Source organism: Euprymna scolopes, chromosome 6 (genome assembly GCF_053919585.1).
Source record: "Euprymna scolopes isolate OS-2025 chromosome 6, ASM5391958v1, whole genome shotgun sequence".
NCBI lineage: Eukaryota > Metazoa > Mollusca > Cephalopoda > Sepiida > Sepiolidae > Euprymna > Euprymna scolopes.
Genome location: NC_136487.1, coordinates 124118223 through 124139265, shown reverse-complemented (window position 1 = coordinate 124139265; position 21043 = coordinate 124118223). Strand labels below are relative to the sequence as shown.

Sequence of the window (21043 nt, the reverse complement as noted above, 5' to 3'; positions counted from 1 at the left end):
GGCCATGAGTGGTTAATGGACCTTTAAGTCTGCTTTTCTGTTCTTCATCAGCCCCAATCTCTCACTGTTACCTTGACAGGGGGAGTGCCTCCTCTACATGGGGCTGGTCTTTCATAATTATAAATGAGGTTTCTAAATTTGTTTTAACCATAATTTGTCATTGTATAATCATTATCAAAATCCCCCCCCCCATCTGCTTACTCATTTCCAGTTTTGTTACTTTGCAATATTATTGATTTGGCACCTTTCAAAGACTTTTTTTTTTTTTTTTCATATAAATAAGTGATTAACCTTGGTGACCAGTGTTGAATTCGATCTGCCATATTTCTTGCTTGTTTATACTGTCATTTTAATATCAACTCTTTACCGGCTATTATCATAAGAATTATCTTTGTTTTGTGGCTTATTCAAGGCAGATAACTCACCTGCCACTCATGGCAATCCATCGAAATGACAACACTCCCTGATAAATTTCATTGCTTCTTATTTTAACAAGCTGTTCTCCCTTCCCAACATCTTAAGAAAAGTGAGATTAACAAGACTACCTTTTCATTATCAGTTCCCATCGTTCTTTTAATCAATTTGGAAGTAAGTTTTCTTTTACCAAAGCTTAGTGCAAGTGTTATGTACTCTTTCTTAAAAAAACCCATATCCACAACAGCCAAGAGCAGGCCACTCCAAACACTTTCCTTTATCTCAAACAAGGGAGATAATTCAACTGTTTTAACTCTGGGATTAACAGCAACACATCACTCCAAAATAAGATAATTCAACTGCCTTAATTCAGAGATTAACACTGTCACACCTTTGCAAAACTTGGTTATATTCTTCAGAGCCCCCCCCCCCCCAAAAAAAATCCTAAAGAAACACAGAAATTTTCTTCTACAAACCAAACACCATGAATAAAGATTTGTAGATGTAAAGAACTTGAAGTATAAAAACTTTTTCCAAATTACTGGATTCAGCATTAAATAACCTAAAGAGTTGATAAACCATAAAACAACTAAATCAAATTCCATGAAAAGTATTTGAAGATATAAAGAACTTCAAGCATAAAAGCTTTTTCTGCCTGTTTGTCCATTCCACTTTTTCAGAGAAACTATTGGGCTGATCTGACTAATATTTTGTATGAACCTTTATGATTAAGGTGCAGCGAACTAAGTATTATGTTATCCGGTTGATGTAGTTAGGTATTTATTCTAAGTCAATGGGCTATAAATTTTGTCCGTTTTTAATGAGCTTAAGTCTAGTTTATTTATGACTCTGTCAAAGAGATAGATGACGATAGAAAATTCAATATTATCAAATGTTCAGAAGACAAAAACATGTTGCATTTGTTTGATGGAACGATTCCATTATTTTTCCCAATTCCAATACAATTTTGATCCTTTTTTAATTTCTAAGTATATATAGCTATAGATTTTTCCTTTTTTTTTTTTATTTCACCTTAAAAACCTATATATTTCTTGCAAAAAAAAAAAAAAAAAAAAAAAATATATATATATATATATATATATAATTGTAGGGCAGATGATCCATTGATTAAGTTTTTACTGTTCAAAATAAATCCATCATTTTATTATTTGTACTAAAAAGGAAAATTTTGTTTTTAAATGAAAATAAAAACAAAAGAATAATTTTCTGGCCATAGAATATAGGCACAATTTTTTTTTTCCTTCAGATACTGATTAATAGTCCCAACACTAATCTTTATTGATATTGACTGTACCAAAAAATAAAATAATAAGCAGCGTTCAAAAGTCCATGACAACACAATGTCATATCTCAAATGATTAAGGATCAAAACAATTACGTTGTACAGATAAAATAAATGGCATGAAGATAAAGCATATGTTTGTATGTAAACCCCTCAATTCAAAAATATGATCAGAATGAAATGGAAAATAAAGCATAGAAATAATAGTGGAACAAAATAAAAAATGAATCATGGCCATTGAGAATGGCTTCTTAAGGAGAAAAATTAATTTCAAACATGTATATCATCCGGAGACAGGTAATTGAAGTAAACAATTGTCTGTGAATAAAAGCTGTTTTTAAAAATTTTTTTTTATAGAATTTGTAGAAAATTTGTTTATACATTTTTTTTTTTTTTTTTTTTTTTTTTTACACGATCACTACTTATCAAGGCCCGGAAGCCACTCAGGGATAAGGGTTATTGCAAGTACAGTATGTTAGTGTGGAGATTTAATGAAGTGTTTACTTAAGGGGGTGGTTCATTAGGAATTTGTTAACATTGGACTTGAAGACATCCAGGTTGTAGTCAGGTGGGAAGCAGGCAGACGGAACAGTTCCACAGGCATGCAGTTCTAAGAAAGGAGCTTTGTTCATGGAATCTACGTTTTGATTTTGGCACAGATAAAGAGTGGGGAAAATCTTTGACAGTGGATTCAGCTAGACGGGTGTTTTTCGTGAAAGATTGGCGAGGGGGGACCAGAGATTGGAATTCAGACGAGCACCTGCTATGGAAATAACGATAAAACAAAGATAGGCTCACAACGTCTCTTCTATGGGAGAGAGGTTGCAGGGTAGAGAAAAGGGCATCCCCCACTAAGCCACAAAGTCTATTTTGTACTCTGTCAAGGCAGGATAGGCTGTTTTTAGCAGCTCCTGCCAAGATATGGCAGCAATTTGCTGTGGTTTTCATATTAAAATATTTTTACTGGAGCTTTATATATAAAATAACTATATTTAATATATATATATATATTTTTATTAATTTCAACTTAGTTTTAATTTTCTTTCTCTTATCTATATAATTATAAAACTCAAAGTACCTTGTAATGAGTGATGTAACCCACTTTCTGGTTTACGACATCCGGTTGTGAATGCGTGCATAAACATTAACCCATAACAACGTAAACAAATAAACACAAATCGCTTCTTTTGCAGATTTTGACCGGCGCACTGAAATATTAACGTTATTTCGAAATTATTGTTTAATATGGGAAGAGTCGGGGTGTTTTGCAACTATTTATTACAACTATACTGTCGCTATTTTCTTACAACTAAACGACTTTAACCCGTTGACAAACATAAGAAAAATTGTAGTAAAGCCAAGACTACTACTACTACTCTCTATCCGTCCCTTTTCCTTTTATTTTTTGTTTACATTTCTAGATACAAAACAGTTGTGTGAGAACGGTACATTTGTTGACACATTTACTATCCTGTTTCAATATTATTTTTTATTTTATTTTATTTATTTAGGTTTTATTTTTTTGCTTCAGGTTTTATTAATTATTTTTTTTTTGATTTTAAGTTTCTATAACTTGGTTGAAGGAGACCAATATGGGTTTTTTATTCTTATATTTCTTATCGGTAGGTTCATGTGCGTTTTTGCTGCTAAATGACTTTCGTTGGCGTTTGATTCGTAGGAAAATCATGTTTAATTTTCGATTTTTGAATGATTATTCGGAAAAATAGGTAACTTTACACGAATAGGGAGGATTTTTTTTTTTTCATGTTTGAGTGATCCGTCCGTGATTTTTCATTTTAATATACTTTCATAGAAATGTTTCTGTTATGTCAAAAAAAAAACTATTTTCTTTATGTCACAAGTGTCACACTCATACATGAATTCCATAGCTAAAGCTAATATAACATACTGACCCAACGGGTCACGAGTAGTCTAGTATATATATATATATATATATATATATATATATATATATATGTGTGTGTGTGTGTACTTAGCTATTGAGTTTAGCTATCAATTTTCATCTAATGAAGACATTCTCAAACAAGCTGTTTAGATAGGCATGACACTGCCCCTCTTCCACTAGAATTTAATGCATTTCAAATATGTATGTCATCCGGAGATACGTACCAGAAACTGGTGACATGATATTAAGCAACCACATTAAAAAAATATCTTACTTTCACCAAAACAAATAATAATGAGCATGAAAAAAAAAAAAAAACTGCAAAAAAATAGTGAATCAATAATGATGACTCGTACTTTGGCATTGTTTGCATAACAAAAATATGAAAGATAACTCCAGTCAATATTTGGGTATAAGATGAATCCCATATGCGATACATCATTTGCATATATTGATTTGGATTTCATCCTCATCCTCATTAGTTGTAACTACAGTGAACAAATGTACTATTGTACTTTGAGATTTAAACTGGTGTTCTCATCTTGGATATTGTTCTCGTTTTGGATGTTGTTCTAGCAGTGTTTTGGCCGGTGTAGCCTCTGACCTTCTATAGGTTGATCTCGAGAATTTTTTAATCCAGCTTTTGAATCTCTACAGGATTTTGAACAAAGCTCTTTATTTAATTCACGGGAGTAGCTTGCTCTCATCTCATCAACCATGACTGAGTAGAAGTTTTAAGTGATTTATAAACTAAGAGTCGAAAGTGGACCACCTTAGGTCAAATTTTGGCAATCTCATAACTCTTGCTTTCCTTGTTTTATCCTTTAGTCCTCGCATTCCATGAGCAGTTTTTCTGAATTGTTGTGATCTGTCTCAAAATTGATCCATCTAACACTTATCAGGTGCTAGTTTTTTTTAATTTTTTTATTTTGAAGTGTTTGTTTTTATAACTCCTTACATCAAGTGGCTTCATACCTTGTCTGGAGCTATTTCCATAAACGAAAAAATTTTTTTTACATGCGTATACTTTGTATCTGGGAGTGTTCTTAGATAGATTTTGTATCAGAATATCTCTGATAAGTATTGATAATCCAAAAAATCCAATTACAGAAGGAACTCTGTAGTATTCTGGACTGCTGTTTTATGAATTCATATGTTTCACCCTTCTTTATAAGTGGTAACTATATAATTAATAGGGCTGTGACAACAGCATATTCTTTTCATTGTTTTGACTCTTGAGTATATCTCAGTTAATATCTTATGTTTTTATATAGACTGATGTGGTCCTCGGTTGATTAACTGTCTTATTGTGTCAGATATATACTTGTGTCAAAAGAATGAGAAGAATATTCTGTTGTCACAGCCCTAATAATTAACTACCCTTTGGCATTCTCAGCCTCTGAATTGAGACCGTATTCACTCTTCTTGGGTAGAGCACTTTCATTAAATGATTTAGTTAGTTACTTAGTGTAATATAAAGCTTTTTGTTTGTGAATAAACAAACAAATGGAGCATTTTTAGAATTTTCAAATGTTTATCATTTGCGAGCACTGATCCCTTAAGCCAGATAGTCGAACTATCGACTATTAATCAGATGGCTTTAGGTTCAATTCTTGACTAAGGATAGGTGCTAATCTAATCTCACTGATGAGCTGTGATACGGCAAAACAGTCTGTGGATGACTATATATATATATATATATATATATATATATATATATATATATATTTAGTTGAGTGGAGGTAGGTTCAGCTGCTTGATCTCTTAAATAAGGATTATAAATGTGTTCTTATATGTAGAAATAGTGTATTTTACCATCTGAAAAGAGACTATTTTTAGAATAATTTTGAATGACATAATGTTTGAAATTGTCCAAATAGTCACAAAACAATTGTAAAAAATATGAAAATACACAATATGATGCTCTCATTTTTTATTTTGTCTTGATTTTGTGAATATATATATATATATATATATATATATATATATATAGTAATTTATAAAATATATATAGCGATTAAGCTACACTGAATATTTGGCGTTTCATCCACTTTAGGATTCGTCAGGCTTATGCGTGAATTCTGTGGTTTCTCGTTTTTATATGATCCTCTTCTGTTGAGGATTTTAGTTAGCCAATCAGCTTTCTAGTATCCACTGCGCCCCTTCCTATCAGCCACTGGGCATGCATTTTATCGAACAAAGGATCTGTTTTAAAACTAGGTTAGTGTTTTAGGGCAGACCTTTTCCTCTTTTATATATATAAATATACATATGTGTACATACATATATGCACATATATATACATATATATATACATACATATATGTGTGATCGTTTATGTATATTCATGTTTATTTAATTTATTTATTTTCTATTGTTTTTGTTAGTTTTAAAGCTATTTTGTATCGCTATCCTAGAGTAAGTTTTATTTTGTGAACACAGTTGTTTGCTATTTCTCTTCTACAGTTTAATAGATTTTGGGGTTCTTTAAAGTACAGGATAGCAAATTTTTCATAAAGGCATAATTTACATGGGTCGTCTAAATGCCTACACGTGGTAGCTTGTCTTATTAGTTTCCATTCGACTACCGGCGAATGTCCGCTTTCTTTGAGTTCCCAGTATTTATTCGCTAGTGTTGTTGTTTTTTTACAGTGTTTTTTATTGTTGAATGTACTTTTGTGGTCATAGTATCAGGTTTTGAAATCTAAGGAAGTCATGCCTATGTAATATTTCTTGTTATTCAGGTTTTCTTTCACAAATATTGTTGCCTGATAAACTATGCTTTTTGTTAGACATTTATTTTGAACTGGGCAAAGTGTGCGGTGTCTACAGTTGCATTTATCTTGTTTATTAGTATTTTTATTTATGGTATGGTTGTTCTTGTCTGGGGTTGGTTTGTTATTATTATTATTATTATTATTATTTCTGCTAGTGTTGGTTTTATTTTTGTCATGGTGTCTACTTTTTTATTGTTTATTTTGTTGTTTACATTGTTTTTATTTAGTATTTTGTTATTATGTGCTTTAATTATCATCTCTAAATTTTCGCAACAACTGTAGGATAACTTTAAGGTATTTTTATTGAAGATTTTGTGTAAGGGGTTGGTTGCGGGAGATTATTTTTCAATAAGATCTAGAAATTTCTTGCCAAGTTTTGTTTTTAACATTTGATTGTACGGGGCCGTATACCAAATTATAGTTCTTTTTCTTCTATTTTTAATTTTATTATAGTTGTTGGTGTTTTGTTGCTTATATTTGACATCGATATTTTTGTAGCCACTATTTTTTAGGGCTGTTTCGTAGATATTGGTTGACCTGTTAAATGCATTTTCATCGCTTGAGTTATTACTGAGTCTACTTACGATCGAGTTAGGAATGTGTTTTATAATTGATGGTGGGTGATTGGACTTAGGGTTTACGTTGACATTGCCCTAGAATTTGCTGAGGCATACACTGATATATCCTCGGAAGAAATCAACATCATTAAAAAATGTAGAAAATCAGTTCTAATAAATAACAATAACCAATGGATAAAAACTAAAATGAAAAATTCGTTTGATTTGACAATGGGTGCCAGAGATTCTGCAGAGGCATCAGATCTTGTGGGATTATTCATTCTATATACCCTCACAAGCATATTCAATACTACGGATATCGGCCTATATAGAGATGACGGACTAGCTATAATAAAAAACTCCAAAGTCAAGGGAGAAAACTTAAAGAAAATCATACACAAGGAAATGAAAAAATTAGGCCTAAAAGCAGACGTATCAGCTAACATAAAAATAACAAACTTCCTGGACGTAACGTTAAACTTAGATAAAAACACATATGAACCATACTTAAAAGATAACGCTATTCCAATTTACGTAAACCCTAAGTCCAATCACCCACCATCAATTTCCAATGACAGTAAAATCCAAAGATGCAGAATCCAAGAAGGTTAGTTAGATTTCCATTCGCACAAGTAAAATCCCAGAGAACCGCGTAATTGGAAGATGATCCAAAGTAATCCAAAAGGCAGAAATCCGTGGAATAATTCACAAATAGGTACAAGGAAATGGGAAAGAATTCCAATATATTATTAAAAGAAAGATAAAATGTGCGTAAAAAAGAAATGGATCAAATATACAGCTCGACTGTCGAGGCAAGATTGAATTCAGGAAAATGGGCGAAGAAGAAAGAAAAAGAAGGGAAGAAATATTTCAAATAGGTACAAGGAAATGGGAAAGAATTCCAGTATATTACTAAAAGAAAGATAAAATGTACGTAAAAAGGAAATGGATCAAATATACAGCTCGACTGTCGAGGCAAGATTTATTCACCCTATTCCTTCTACTTCACTTTTTGTTATCAAGTAAGATCTATGACTTACTTGTAGTTTCATTTAATACTTTTGCAAGCAAAATCCGATCTCGCATTTTGCTGAACCTACTCTTATGAGAAGGAAAGTATTTCTTTGAAACTCCGCAAATTAAGGACTATCCATTTATTTAGTGTTTCTTTTTTAAAATTAAATATGTTTTTAACTCTTTTTCAAAGTCTTTTTTAACATGTTTTATTAACTACTTGTTCTTATTATAAGCTCTGTGGTATTTGGTTTTATCGAGCTTTTACATCTGGTCATTAAATATTCTTTAATATTTATAATTTACTTTAGTTTTGCCATCTTCGATCATTTTGGTAAACTTAACTATAATTCTTATATATATATATATATATAATAGCAGGCTTCCTGGCATTACACAGTCATAAGGTATGCTTAAATATGATATTTTAATTCCTGCAGATTACATATTATTGTAGAGACAATTCTCTATAGATTATTATATTGAACTTAATCTAGTAGTGAGATCAAAACTAAAAAAAATATGACATCATTTCTTAGCCTCTGAGCCATGCCTATACGCATATATATATATATATATATATATATATATATATATATATATATATAATTTTTGGAATATGAGAGATTATATAATTATTTCCACAGTCGAACAATGTTACAACTTGCAAGAGCCACAACGTCCGAATTTGAGATTCGAAACCCAAGGCAAGTACTCTGCCACATGAGTAATCGCTCATGTGACAAAATACTCACTTCGCATGCAAGAGGCTTGGGTTTCGAATCTCGAGTTTGCATATGTCTAACTGATGAGCTCAAATAAGGGTGAAACTCAAGTCTTGGACTTACAGTTTGTTAGCTGTCATGGCTTTTGAGAGCTGCGGCGTTGTTTGACTGTGGAAATAATTATATATAAATTCACCTGTAATCCTTTTTTTTAAAAATGGAATTGCCCGATCATTAAAAACAAGATTCAAGCAAGCAAGCGCAGTCTGGACTGTCCAGAGTTATATACATATATATATATATATATATATATATATATATATGAACGAGATAACACAATTTTAACAGGGAATAAAAAATAAGAAACATTAGAATGTAAACTTTTCAAAATGGAGATTTCTGTTGAAACTTTTCAATGTAAAATTGTTCAAAATAATTTGGCAAAATTTTTCTTAATTAAAATTTTATATTTCGATTGTGTATTATGTTATCCTGGAACATTTTAATCTGGGTTAGAATCTATCCAGCCTAAAACTTAACATTGGTTAGTTTTTTGACTTAAAGTAATATTTTATTTTTATTTTTAATTCTTTTTATGTATTTTATTGATTTAATTTTTAGCTCCTTATACCAAGTGGCGTCATACCTTGTCTGGAGCAATTTCCATTAAAAAAAAAATCTTAATGGAGAAAAAAATTGCCTTCATGTGGGGGCACATAAATAGAAACCCATTGAAATGCACTTTCAGTTAAAGGTTCTCATTTTCTGATGATTTGTTAAATTTTGTTTGTTTTTATGTTGTGTATTTTAAAATTTTTCTACAATGTATTTGAAAATCTTTGTTACATTTGTTTTTATCGATAAATTATCTTTTGATATTCTCTCATGGCATGGTTTGCCTTTCTTCTTTTTTTTTTTTTTTCTCCGTCAGGGCTTGGTGGATACCGGCGAGAATATGCACTACAGTAGCGTGGACCCAATTTCCTCATCAGATCCTCGCCCCAAGGGAGGCGATATCGAAAGTCAGGAAGAATCTGATTTGGAAATGCAAGCAACTGCAGATTGTCGGAAACACAGCCGTACACCTGAAAAAAGATCAGTCCTCGCTTCCATTCTGGTTTATATCATGAATCAAAGCTACGTCCTTGCTCTCATTGCTATGATGGTAAGTGGTTTTAACATTTTCTTTTATAGCATCTCCTTCTCTTATTTCACTACTAGCAGGGAGACCAGACGTTGCTCAAGATTGAATAATAATCAATGAATGTTTCACACTGTCATATTTTTATTGTCCTTGAAATCCATGAAATCGCCCATTTTCAATGAAATGAATTGATTGCCTGCTCTAAGTGGGGATCTTAATAGAGCACTGGGAGGAAGCTTCACATGCCTCTCTGCAGTGACTTAGTCCACAGCACATAGCACTGTAGAGATCCTACTGTTGATTTTATAAAACTATTTTTTATATATAATGGCTTGCATTAAAGTTTAAAACGTAAAAATCAAGTATCGTGCTTCAGTTGCGCTCTAAACAGAAACATTCGTTTGAAATACGTATCGAAGCCATTCCAATACAAAACCTCTCCAAGAACACTGCCAGGCACATATAGTATCTGTATGTGAAATTTCATAACAATCGGCTCATCCGTTTTGAAATACATAGGAAATTAACTCACACAGAGACAAAGTTCCTTTTATATAATAACTAACGGGGGTGCCCGGCGTTGCCCAGGTGAAAAGAAAAAAAAAAAGTTTTGAGAGAGAGGTAGGCTTGAACCCAAAGTGTGAGGTGAATAGCCTGATGACTTACCACGATGATATGAGGGCAGGGAATTTGTGGTTTTCTAGGTCAAACATCACGCCATAGTAGAGAAAATGAAATCACAGCACGAATTTTGTAACATAATAAAAGATATAGATGACCTCGTTTCGTAAATCAGACATATTAGAATCTAGACAGTATATAACAAATCGCAAGATTTAGTGACCCCTCCGAGTGACTCCCCCAAAAAGCCTTTGGCAGACACACAAAAATATGCACACACATTTTTTCGCTTTTATAATTTAGACTAGCAGAGGTACCCGGCATTGCCCGGGTGAGGAACAAGGGGGGGGGTTTAAAAAGTTTTGGTAGGTACGTAGGATCGAACCCGAAGCCCTCGGCGAAGTTGGAAAATAAAATGTGAAAAAAAAAAACATAACCCGTTCACCAATCGGCCAGCAAGAAAGAGTTACTGAAAGACGTTTGAATTTATTTAAGTAGGAAGAGAATTGACAGGTGCCCGCACTTAATGACTTAATGAGGTCAAGTGGAAATCGTGGAGTTAACATTTTGTGCGAGCGTTACGACGCTAGTCAGCAGTTAACATTTTCTGCGGGACAGTTTTTAATGAGGTCAATAACCCGGTTTGTTTGTTTTTTTTTACCCAACTTTGGGGAAAACCTGCTCCCCATTTATTAGGGGAGTGTCCAGACAAAAGCAATTGTCTGATATGATGCAGCCAAGATTGACCAAACGTTTACATCGCTTTCTGGAGACCACTGGGAACTGCCGATTCAAATCAGGTTTCACTTTTTTTCATACTGAAAAGTGAAAGATACCTACGGCAATCTAAAAATCTGGAAAAAATAGCGCGTGAAAGTTGGCAAATTAAATACACACGCAACCCCCATTCGTAACTCTTAGATATTATCATTTAGATGTGATATAAAAAGTTTTAAGAAGGAATGAGCCGACTGAGAAGTCCAGCAAAAAAAGCCTTTTACAGATATACACAAAAAGCGAGCACACACACACACACACACACACACACACACACACACACACACTTTCGCTTTTATGTATATAAAGATTTTATTTTGATTAAAGTTAAATTATCATTTGACACCACATTAATATGTAATACTTAACCTAGTGTCTGCAAGGGAGGTAATTGCGTTGTTACATGAAAATTAAGTAAAATGTATTTATTTTAACTTTTAAAGATTGAATACTTGTAAATGGCAGGAAAAATAGTTTTTTAATTTAGTTGTTAAAATCTAGTTTAAATTATAAGTATTTGTATTCACTTTATTTCTTTTTCCTTTTGTTTTCTTTTTTTTAATTCCTTTTTCTATTTTTACTTCTATTTATTTCTATTTTTCTTAATAAAGAAATACATTTCAAAAAATGACATTCATTTTGTTTTGAACAATATTTAGCTGACAATTTTTTTTTTTTTTTTACAGTGGTAAGAAAATATATCTTAAATAGAATTAAGTTGCTTCAATTTTAAATAAACGTAGAATAGATATATCCATTTTATTTTAAAATATTTAGCTGGTAATTACTTTTCAAAAAGAAAGTAATTTTTTTTCTTAACAGTATTGACCCTTGCATAAATTTCAAAAGGAATATTATATTGAATAGTAAATTATATGAATTGATGGAGACAATTCTGAAATTTCCATGGGGTCCCACTCATGAGGTTACACTGCAGTGTCTCAGTGTATCTCTGTTATTTGACTCTGACTAGATTACAAAGTATTATATACTTGATTATTGTTCTTGCTTTAGAAAGCATTGTTATCATTGAGAATTTGAATTATTAACAATAAGTAGTAAGAAAACCATACAAAGCAATTGTTTTTTTTTTTTTTTTTTTTTTTTGCAAATATATTTCTTCATCAGAATTTTAAATAAATGTTCAGCAAAATATCTTTTTTTCATCTTTTGTTTTTGTGTTTGTGTTTTCAATTCTTCATGTATTGAAGCAAATACTGGATAAAAATTTTATTAGCTAAGAACTTGCTCAGCAGTGCCAACTGAATAAGAAATAGTGTTTGCGTTTTCAAAAGCATTGTTTCTATTACAATAATACGCAGTGGCATAGGCTTGTTCTACTCATGACTCATGCAGCAAAGGTCGACGTTGAGCTGAACAATTCATGGAGGACAATTATCGGCAATCTGAAATCGACCAACATGCTATCTGTTTACAGGATGTGTGAAATCACTCTGCTGCAGATCCGCTGATAAGTAATAATGAAGGCAGTGCATGACAAACAGAGCAATGGCAATTGTCATCCTCTATTTGGACACCAAGCAGCAACTACCATCCTGCAAGCGCTTTGTCACTGACACAGACTTTGGACAAACACCAGTATCCTTCCGTCTGCATTGGCAGAATAAATCAAGACACCAACTATTAGGCTCTTCTGGCACTGAAAAAAGACCTCTTAGCAGGCTATGAACTCCCTTGGAAAGAGTGAGTAACACTCAACAGGGCTTTATCGAAGGTAGCCAAAACGCAGGCCAACCTGCACAAGTGGGGCTATGTGCAGGATGCTCTGTGTCTCTGCAGTGCCAACATGCAGACTCTTGTTGGTTGGTAGTTTTTGTTTTACGGCATATCAACCCTTTTCAGATTATTTAATGCCGAATCCAGTGATTTTGAAGAAAACTTTTTTAATAGAATACATTTTTTTTTTTTTTTTTTTTTCAAGTCAATTTCTATTTAATCCATAGTTGGGACCCTAACAGATACTACCAGTCCGGGTCAGAGTGGACCTGGGAGCAATGGCAATTAAAGAGTGGCTCCACACTCCCCAAAGCTAGGGCCTCACAATCGGATATAGTTTAAGGTCAAATCCAGGACCGGAGACTATTGTAAAAATTCTCACAGACTGTCCTCTAAGTGAGGCATACTCCAATGTGAACCTGAGAGATGCTTTGGACATTGCCCATTGATGGAGCTTAAGATGATGGTGTGAAACACAATGATGGTGATTGAAAATTTGAATTATTAACATTATTAAAAATAAGCCATCAGAAAACTGTAATTGCCATTGCATATCTGAAATAGGAATATCATAAAATAGTTATTTCATCAAATGTTGATAATACAAGGTGAGTCATAGGAAACGGATGTTTTTAAGGAAAACAAAACTCTGCAAATATTTCAACAAAAATTTTATAATGTAAATAAAAACTATGCCATTATGGAATATTTAGAAATGGAAAGCAATTCAAAATGAATAATTAACTAAAACAAAATTCAACGTAAAAGATAAACAAATAACAAACTAAACAGCATCTTAAGCAGATTTAAAGATTTTTGCTGTCGTAATTATTCTTTCGGTGTTCTGCATTATGTACTTTTCTAATTCTTTATTATTATTTCATGTATACACACATGAAAAGGTGATATAATGTGTTGTGTGTATATTTTGAGTATTTACATCAACAGTGCTTAATATTTGCGTCAAGCTTAATACTACTATGGAAATATATCTATGGCAAGTAAGCAACACAGAGGCGCACATGTTTCATTCCATCAGGAAATCATATATATATATATATATATATAAAAACATGGTCTGGAGTTCTATTCCTAGAAACAGTCAAGCTACGCTGATGAGAGGTAGTTACCTTGAAACATGCGTGTACGTAGATTACTGTTTTAAAAATAAATAAAATGTTATATACGTCCAAATAAATTATGGGTGACTTTCTAAGTAAAAATAAAAAATGAGCTTTGAGGCGAAACCACTAGTTAACCGTATTTATTGTTAAAAAAACAACAAATCTATCTGTCTCATATATATATATATATATATATATATATATGTGTGTGTATGTACAGGGTGAGTCACGGAAACGGATGTTTTTTAAGGAAAACAAAACTCTGCAAATATTTCAACAAAAATTTTATAATGTACATAAAAACAATTACTAAACCATGCCATTATGGAATATTTAGAAGCAATTCAAAATGAATAATTAACTAAAACAAAATTTAACGTAAAAGATAAATAACAAACTAAACAGCATCTTAAGCAGGTGTAAATACTACCTTCATCACTCCCTATCTCTTACTCAAGGAGAGCAAGGACGTTCGTTTCCCGTGACTCACCCTGTATTATAGGACAATATTTTTTTTTCTTAACAGTATTAATACTGACATATATTATTTCAAAAGGAATATTATATTGAACAGTAAATTATACAGATTGATGTAGAAGTTTGTTATGGAGGTCCTGCTTAGAAGATTGAATTGCAGTAATACAGTGTCTCCAGTCTATCTCTCTGCTTCTTGATTCCCTAAGTGGATTACAATCAAAATATTATATACTTGTCGGAAGAGTCCATTATGTATCTAAAATAGATGATACCATGAAATCGTTACTTCATTAAATTTTGCTAATATTAAAAGACAATGTTTTTTTTCTTGGCAGGCTTGGAGTATCACCTTCCACAGCTGGCTTACATTTGTCCTCCTTTTAGGAGCTTGCATCATCTGGATGATACCCAAATCCCGACGAGCCTGCCTCCTTGTCTCACCCGTTATTGTCTTTTATGCCGAAGTCTTGCTCATCATCCAATACATATATGGCTTGAAGCTTAACGAAGACGAGCTACCAACAGAGGTGAATGGTGTTAAGATGTCGGAAATCGGTCTCATCAAATTTGATATTCCGTGTCCCAGTCTGGCTCTACAGGTAAGTTGTCACAAAGTGTTTACCTGGTCATTGTTTATCTTTTTATTTATACTAATGAATCGTTGCTTATCTATGAAGAAAAGCCACTCAAGGATAACTGTTAACGAGGATTGGAGGATTGGAGACGATGGGTGAACTGGGCAGAATTTTTATCTTTTAATAGAATTGCTTGACAAAATTTGTTTACAGTGAACTTGAAAATGGGTCTATCACTTGTAATATTAATTTGAAAACTATAGATAATCCTCTTCATGTATAAGTAAAAATAGCAACTTGTGCTTAATGAATCATATACAAAGTTTCTGTAAAGTTGTGAGACGCATATTCAGCTGGGAAACAGCCATGTGATATAGTGCTCCATAGATGGGAAGAAACTAATACACAAGTGGCAGCACATTTGTTTGGCCTGTCAGGTGCGGGAATCAGAGAAAGAAAAAGTAAAAAAAAAAATTGTTTGTAGCTGAATTATCTATATATATAAAAGCGAAAATGTATGTATGTACGCTTTTCCTCGATGTCCACAAAAGGCTTCTTTCAGAGGAGCGCTTGCTCGGTTCACAACTTAAAACTTTTTATATCATCTATAAATTGTAATATCTCAGAGTTACCCACGGAGCTCGCCTGTCTATTTAATTTTATTGACTTTCAAACGTTAATTATTCGACATTTCCCGCATCGGCACGTGTTACATTCGGTTTTCGGTATAAAAAAAGCGAAACTCGACTCTAATCACAGGCCGACAGGCCACCCCAGCCGCTTCGGCGGCACGGGGGACAAGATCAAAGTGTAGTATCTGTTCCGACAGATGCTGCAAGCAAAGACCATCTATGACTAGCAAAGACCATATGTGGGCGTAACCCCACATATCTGAACTTGTTCAGGGTAGGGATCACCCTACGACCACAGTTACCATCCAGCTCCCATTTCCCACCTCTCGGGAGCAGGATCCCCCTTTCCCTCCCCCCTCCCTCCATCTCCACATTAAAAAACGGCCTTGTGCCTAATTTGCTCAGTGGGGAAGCAAATAAATACAACAGGCCGAAAGCCAGTTGTCTCAAGAGAGCTAAGTAACGTTTGTTCAATGTCGACTTCGTCATATCAGACTGTAGCTTTCATTTCACTCCTCCTAATAAACAGGGAGCGGATTTTTAAAAACAAACAAACCGATTTATTCACCTCATTCAAAACTGTCCCGCACAAAATGCTTACTGTTAAATACCTATTGCCGTCACGTCAATCAAAAACGCGCACCTGTTTTTTTTTAATACTCTATTTTCCAATTGCGCGTTGTGAAGACTGTTTTTTTTTCACGGGCACCTGTTTTTTTTGTTTTTTTTCACATTTTCGGGTTTTTTTCACATACCCCGAAAAACACCCGGGCAACGCCGGGTACCCCCTCGCTAGTCTTTTATATATGGCATTAATTTGCATATGAGAGGAATAGCTGCTTTAAGGACAAATTGAGAAGGATGGATAATTGAGTGTTTGACAGCTAAGAAAAAAAATTAAAGCTGAAATTTGTTATTGATGTGAATTATGGTGGCCAAGTGAAGAGACGTTCCATCTATTTTCCTTTTGGGATTACAGAAACTTTTCTCATTGAAATTCTGTTTAATTTTAAGTACACAGAGAAAGAATGGGAAATTATTTACAGTGGTTTTAGCTAGATGAGTTTTTGCTGCTTAAAATATTGTTAACATTTTTTTTTTTTTTATGTATAATTTTTGTACATTTTATATATTGACTGACATTCAGAGGTCTGCTAATGTTTGGGGCCAACTCCATGATTCTAGTCCCTAAAATCTCAAGTATAGGTCCTAATACTGAGAAATATTATAAGAAAGAGAGATGATTTGAATATGATTGGATGCCCTTTTGTCAAATTTGTTTGGATGTCTGGGCCTACATTCCTTAGCCCCTCTTGAGTGGAAAGCCATTCTTGTAATAGAAGAATGACCCCCCAAAAAGATGACAAAAGTTAATAACTATCACAGAGAGAAGAAAATTATCCAATTGCGAATATTAAATGTTATAGCAATAAAAAGGGGGAATAATTTTAAATAAAGTTATATATTAACTAGCTGGCAGTGGCATTAAGAAGTCTAGTGATTCTCATGGCTAACTTTATTATATACTTCAAAGACTCTTGTATAAATCCTAGTACAGAGAAATATTATAAAAAAGGGAAATAATTTGTATATGATAGGATGCTCCACCCCAAATTAGACGCTTGCACATCACTTCTAACTGGACTATCCATGTCAGGACAGATTCAAAATCCTGAAACCTCCTTGAACATTTTAATAAGTCTAATGATGTTAGAATAGTGGTGTCATGGACTTAGTGGTTTTGTACTTTGCTTAGTAAATTCAATAGTTCAAGACTTTGACGATCGAATTTACTAAGAAAACTACAAAACCACTCTGGTCTATTGTATTCTCTTATATTGTAATGCTGTTGTGAAAGATATGGATAATCATCTTCATTTATAAATTAAAAAAAAAAAAAAATAGCATCTTCAATGAATCGTATACAAGGTTTCTGAAAAGGTTTGACATATGTAAAATAAAATCAGTTGAGATTTCATATTTGTATTCTTTAGACTACTGTTCTCATCTTAAGTTATTTTTCACAACGTTGGGGTAGTGGCATAGTGGATAAAGTATTTGTTAAAATTAAATTGTAAAGTTCAATCTTCAGCATGGGCGACACTCAAAATATATTTGCAAATTACTTAGGACTTCTACCCAGTCAGAGCAGATGGAACAAGAACATGCTACCCTTGTGGATTAAATAAAGGGTTTCATTCAAAATTCCGTAGAGATTCTCAAGTTTGACAAGATATACCTGAAAAAGGTCAGAGGTTACATCGACTGAAACATTGTGAAAACAGCACTCAAGATGAGAACAGTTGTCTGAAGAATCCAGATAATATGTATAAACAATCCTCATCTCAAAACTTTAGAACCATAATTTAACTCCTTGTTATCAAATTAGAAATTGGCGGAAATAATATCTAAGAACTAAAACCAAACAGATTCTATATAATCCCATTAATTTCCCTCTTTCTATTAACAAGATGTCACCCCGAACCAGTTTGTGAAACTTACCTCGAGCTAATTTCACCTCTCATGGTTGAGCTAAACTTGCAACAACCTTAACCACTCAGCTTGTATAAGATGCCTTCAACAAGTTTCCAGACTTTTTTTTTGTACAGCCATTTAAAACTGTTGTAGACTCTTGTAAATTCAGTATGTTATTGCTTATGAGATGACTGACCAGTTTTTATGATTTCAGGTTCAAATGAACAGCTATAGCAGGAATTGGAATACACGTTACTAAAGCCTGATTGTTACAGCTGGTGAATTTCAAAAATGCAATCTGTACGTGAGGAAACTTTAGAAGAATGATATGCAATAGAATTCTGTTTTAAACTTGGAAAAAATGTCACAGAAATGTATGGAATGCTTGAGACTGCTTTTTCCATGAATCGAGCATCAGTTTTTGAGTGGCATAAGAGATTCGAGAAAGGCATGGAGTCTGTGAGGGATGATGAGAGATGTGGGCAGAGTAAGGAAGTCAGAACACCAGAGTTGATTGACCAAATAAAGAATTTCATGGATAAGCACTTTCGTGTATCTATAGAGACAATAAGTGCACAGTTTGATGTCAGTGTGGGAACTGTACACACAATTATTTATGAGGAACTGGAGATGCAAAGGTTTGCATGAAGTTTATCCCAAGGGTGCTCAGAGAAGATCAGAAAGATGTCATGACAGCAGGGAGATGGGCGAGCTGATCAATTTAGATCACACAGTTCTTGATGCTTTGGTGACCTGCAAGAAAAGCTGGATCTACTGCAATGACCCAGAAACCAAGAGACAGTTTCCAGTGGAAGCATGCTGGCTCTCCCAGACTTAAGAAGGCCAGACAGAGCAAATCCACCCAGAAACTTATGATGAGCCTTTTTTTTGACATCACGAGCATATATGCACTGGGTTTCCACCAGACAACAAAGAATACTATGTTGTAGTTTTAAGGGGGTTCAGGAAGAGATTCTGCACTCTTCAAATCGGATCACTGACATTACTGCTAGAACGATGCACAAGTCCACAACTCCATCCTTGTCACAGACTATTTGACCAAGATAAGCATCAAGAGAGTTCCTCACTCTCCGTATACTCCAGACCTTGCTCCCTGTGACTTTTGGTTATTCCCTAAGCTCAAGGAAACCCTTAGAGGCTGTTGCTATGAGACAATTGAAAAGATGGAAGAGGCTGTGATGGGTTATTGACACGCTCACACAAGAGGACTTCCATGAAGCCTTCCAGAAGTTGTTAGAAAGAGACAAGTGCATTGTAGCCGGAGGAGATTACTTCAAAGGAGACTAGAATTTTATGTGTGTACTACCAATAAAAGTGTCCATACGAGAAAGTCTGGAAACTTATTTAAGGCAGCTTTTACATCCGAAAAATGGCTGAAAAGCAACAAGTATTATTTGAATTTATTCAGACTACTGTTTCTATCTTGAGTGCTATTCTGACGTTTTGGCCAATGTAACCTTCATTTGTAAAGACCTGTGGTGTAATGGAAAAAGTACTAGATATAATTCAGTTCTAATCGACACTCTTCTGGAGGTTTAAGGTTCAATCCTCAGTGTGGGCAGCACTAAGAATACAATCGCAAATTATTTAAAACTTCTAACCAGTCATGGCTGACAAAATGCGAGCATGAAAAAAAAAAAGATTTCCATTTGAAATTTCGTGCAGATTTGAGTTTGACAAGATATACCTGAAGAAGGTTACATTGGCCAAAACATGAGAATAAGTCAACATGAAAAAAGGAATCTGAATAATCCAAATAATACCATCAATTCTTGTTTCAAACATGTTTCAGAAACATAAAAATCAATTTTTTTTTTTTTTTTTTTTAGTTTCATAGTGTTTCATTGCTATTCCTATATTTAAAGCTTTAATAGTTAATGTTTTTAATAGTTTTTGTTAATGTTTTTTAAAAAATATTTTCTTTGTGTATTTTTGTTTTGTTTTTTAATTTTTTTTTTTTTTTTTTTTTAACATTTTAATGGAATCAATATTTATATTTCAGACTCTCTATACATTGGTGTTTTTACTGACTCTACGACAATACATGAGAGAGAGGCGCCACAAGCAAGAAGCTTCAGTTCAAGGTTATGCCCTAGAACGTCTGGATACGGGTAGCACCTCCATTACCCCGGCGTTCTCCGAGACGCTGTGTATGTGACCAACATCAGTGAATTAGATATTGTCGCAAAATGCTTATACGTTCTTTTTTTTTTTTTTTTTTTGTCAAGGGCTGTTTTTCATTTAGTTGTCACAGTAGTGCTTACAAAAAAAAAGGTCCTCTTTGATGAGGATTGCATGAATCTGCTAGATTCTTGTGTTAGCTTATTTTTATCGCTTGTATTTAATTGGTAGTTCTTTGTTTCTGTTTTGCACATTATTTCTCCCCCTATCACCACAACTTGAGTGGGTCTTTTCTAGTTTACCTAAAAAATAGTCAATTTTTCTTCATTCAAATTCGTTTCCATGTTTCATGTCCCTCGAGTTCTTCAAAGCTTATTTTACATTTTTTTTAGATTTATTTTTTTAGATTTGTTTTTTCAGATTTTTTTTTCTCCTCTTATTTGGTTTTAGTAGTATTCATATTCTTGCTAGACATTTTGTATTTCTTTTCTTTAATTTTACAATCAGATTTGCATGCGTGCACATTTTTGTGTTCTTTTTCTTTCTTTTTCAAGTTACTGAGTGCAGCATTTGGTCTATAGTTAAATATTAATGTGTTGTAAAATGTTGGATTTAATCTTTTTAGATTTTTAATCGCCCAAGT

The 21043-nt window shown here is 33.2% G+C and overlaps 1 protein-coding gene across 4 annotated transcripts in view; it reads left to right on the top strand.

Moving 5' to 3' along the window:
- The window catches only part of LOC145277924 (piezo-type mechanosensitive ion channel component 1-like), a 562742-nt gene that overhangs the window by 283065 nt on the left and 258634 nt on the right, over positions 1-21043 (top strand). For 3 of the 4 annotated variants that reach the window (XM_080129997.1, XM_080129996.1, XM_080129999.1), the window contains 3 exons: positions 9628-9861; positions 14912-15175; positions 20282-20429. In XM_080129997.1, the coding sequence (XP_079986123.1) occupies positions 9628-9861; positions 14912-15175; positions 20282-20429 (646 nt within the window). The remainder of the gene's footprint in view (positions 1-9627; positions 9862-14911; positions 15176-20281; positions 20430-21043) is intronic. The other variant, XM_080129998.1, reaches the window with a different exon arrangement.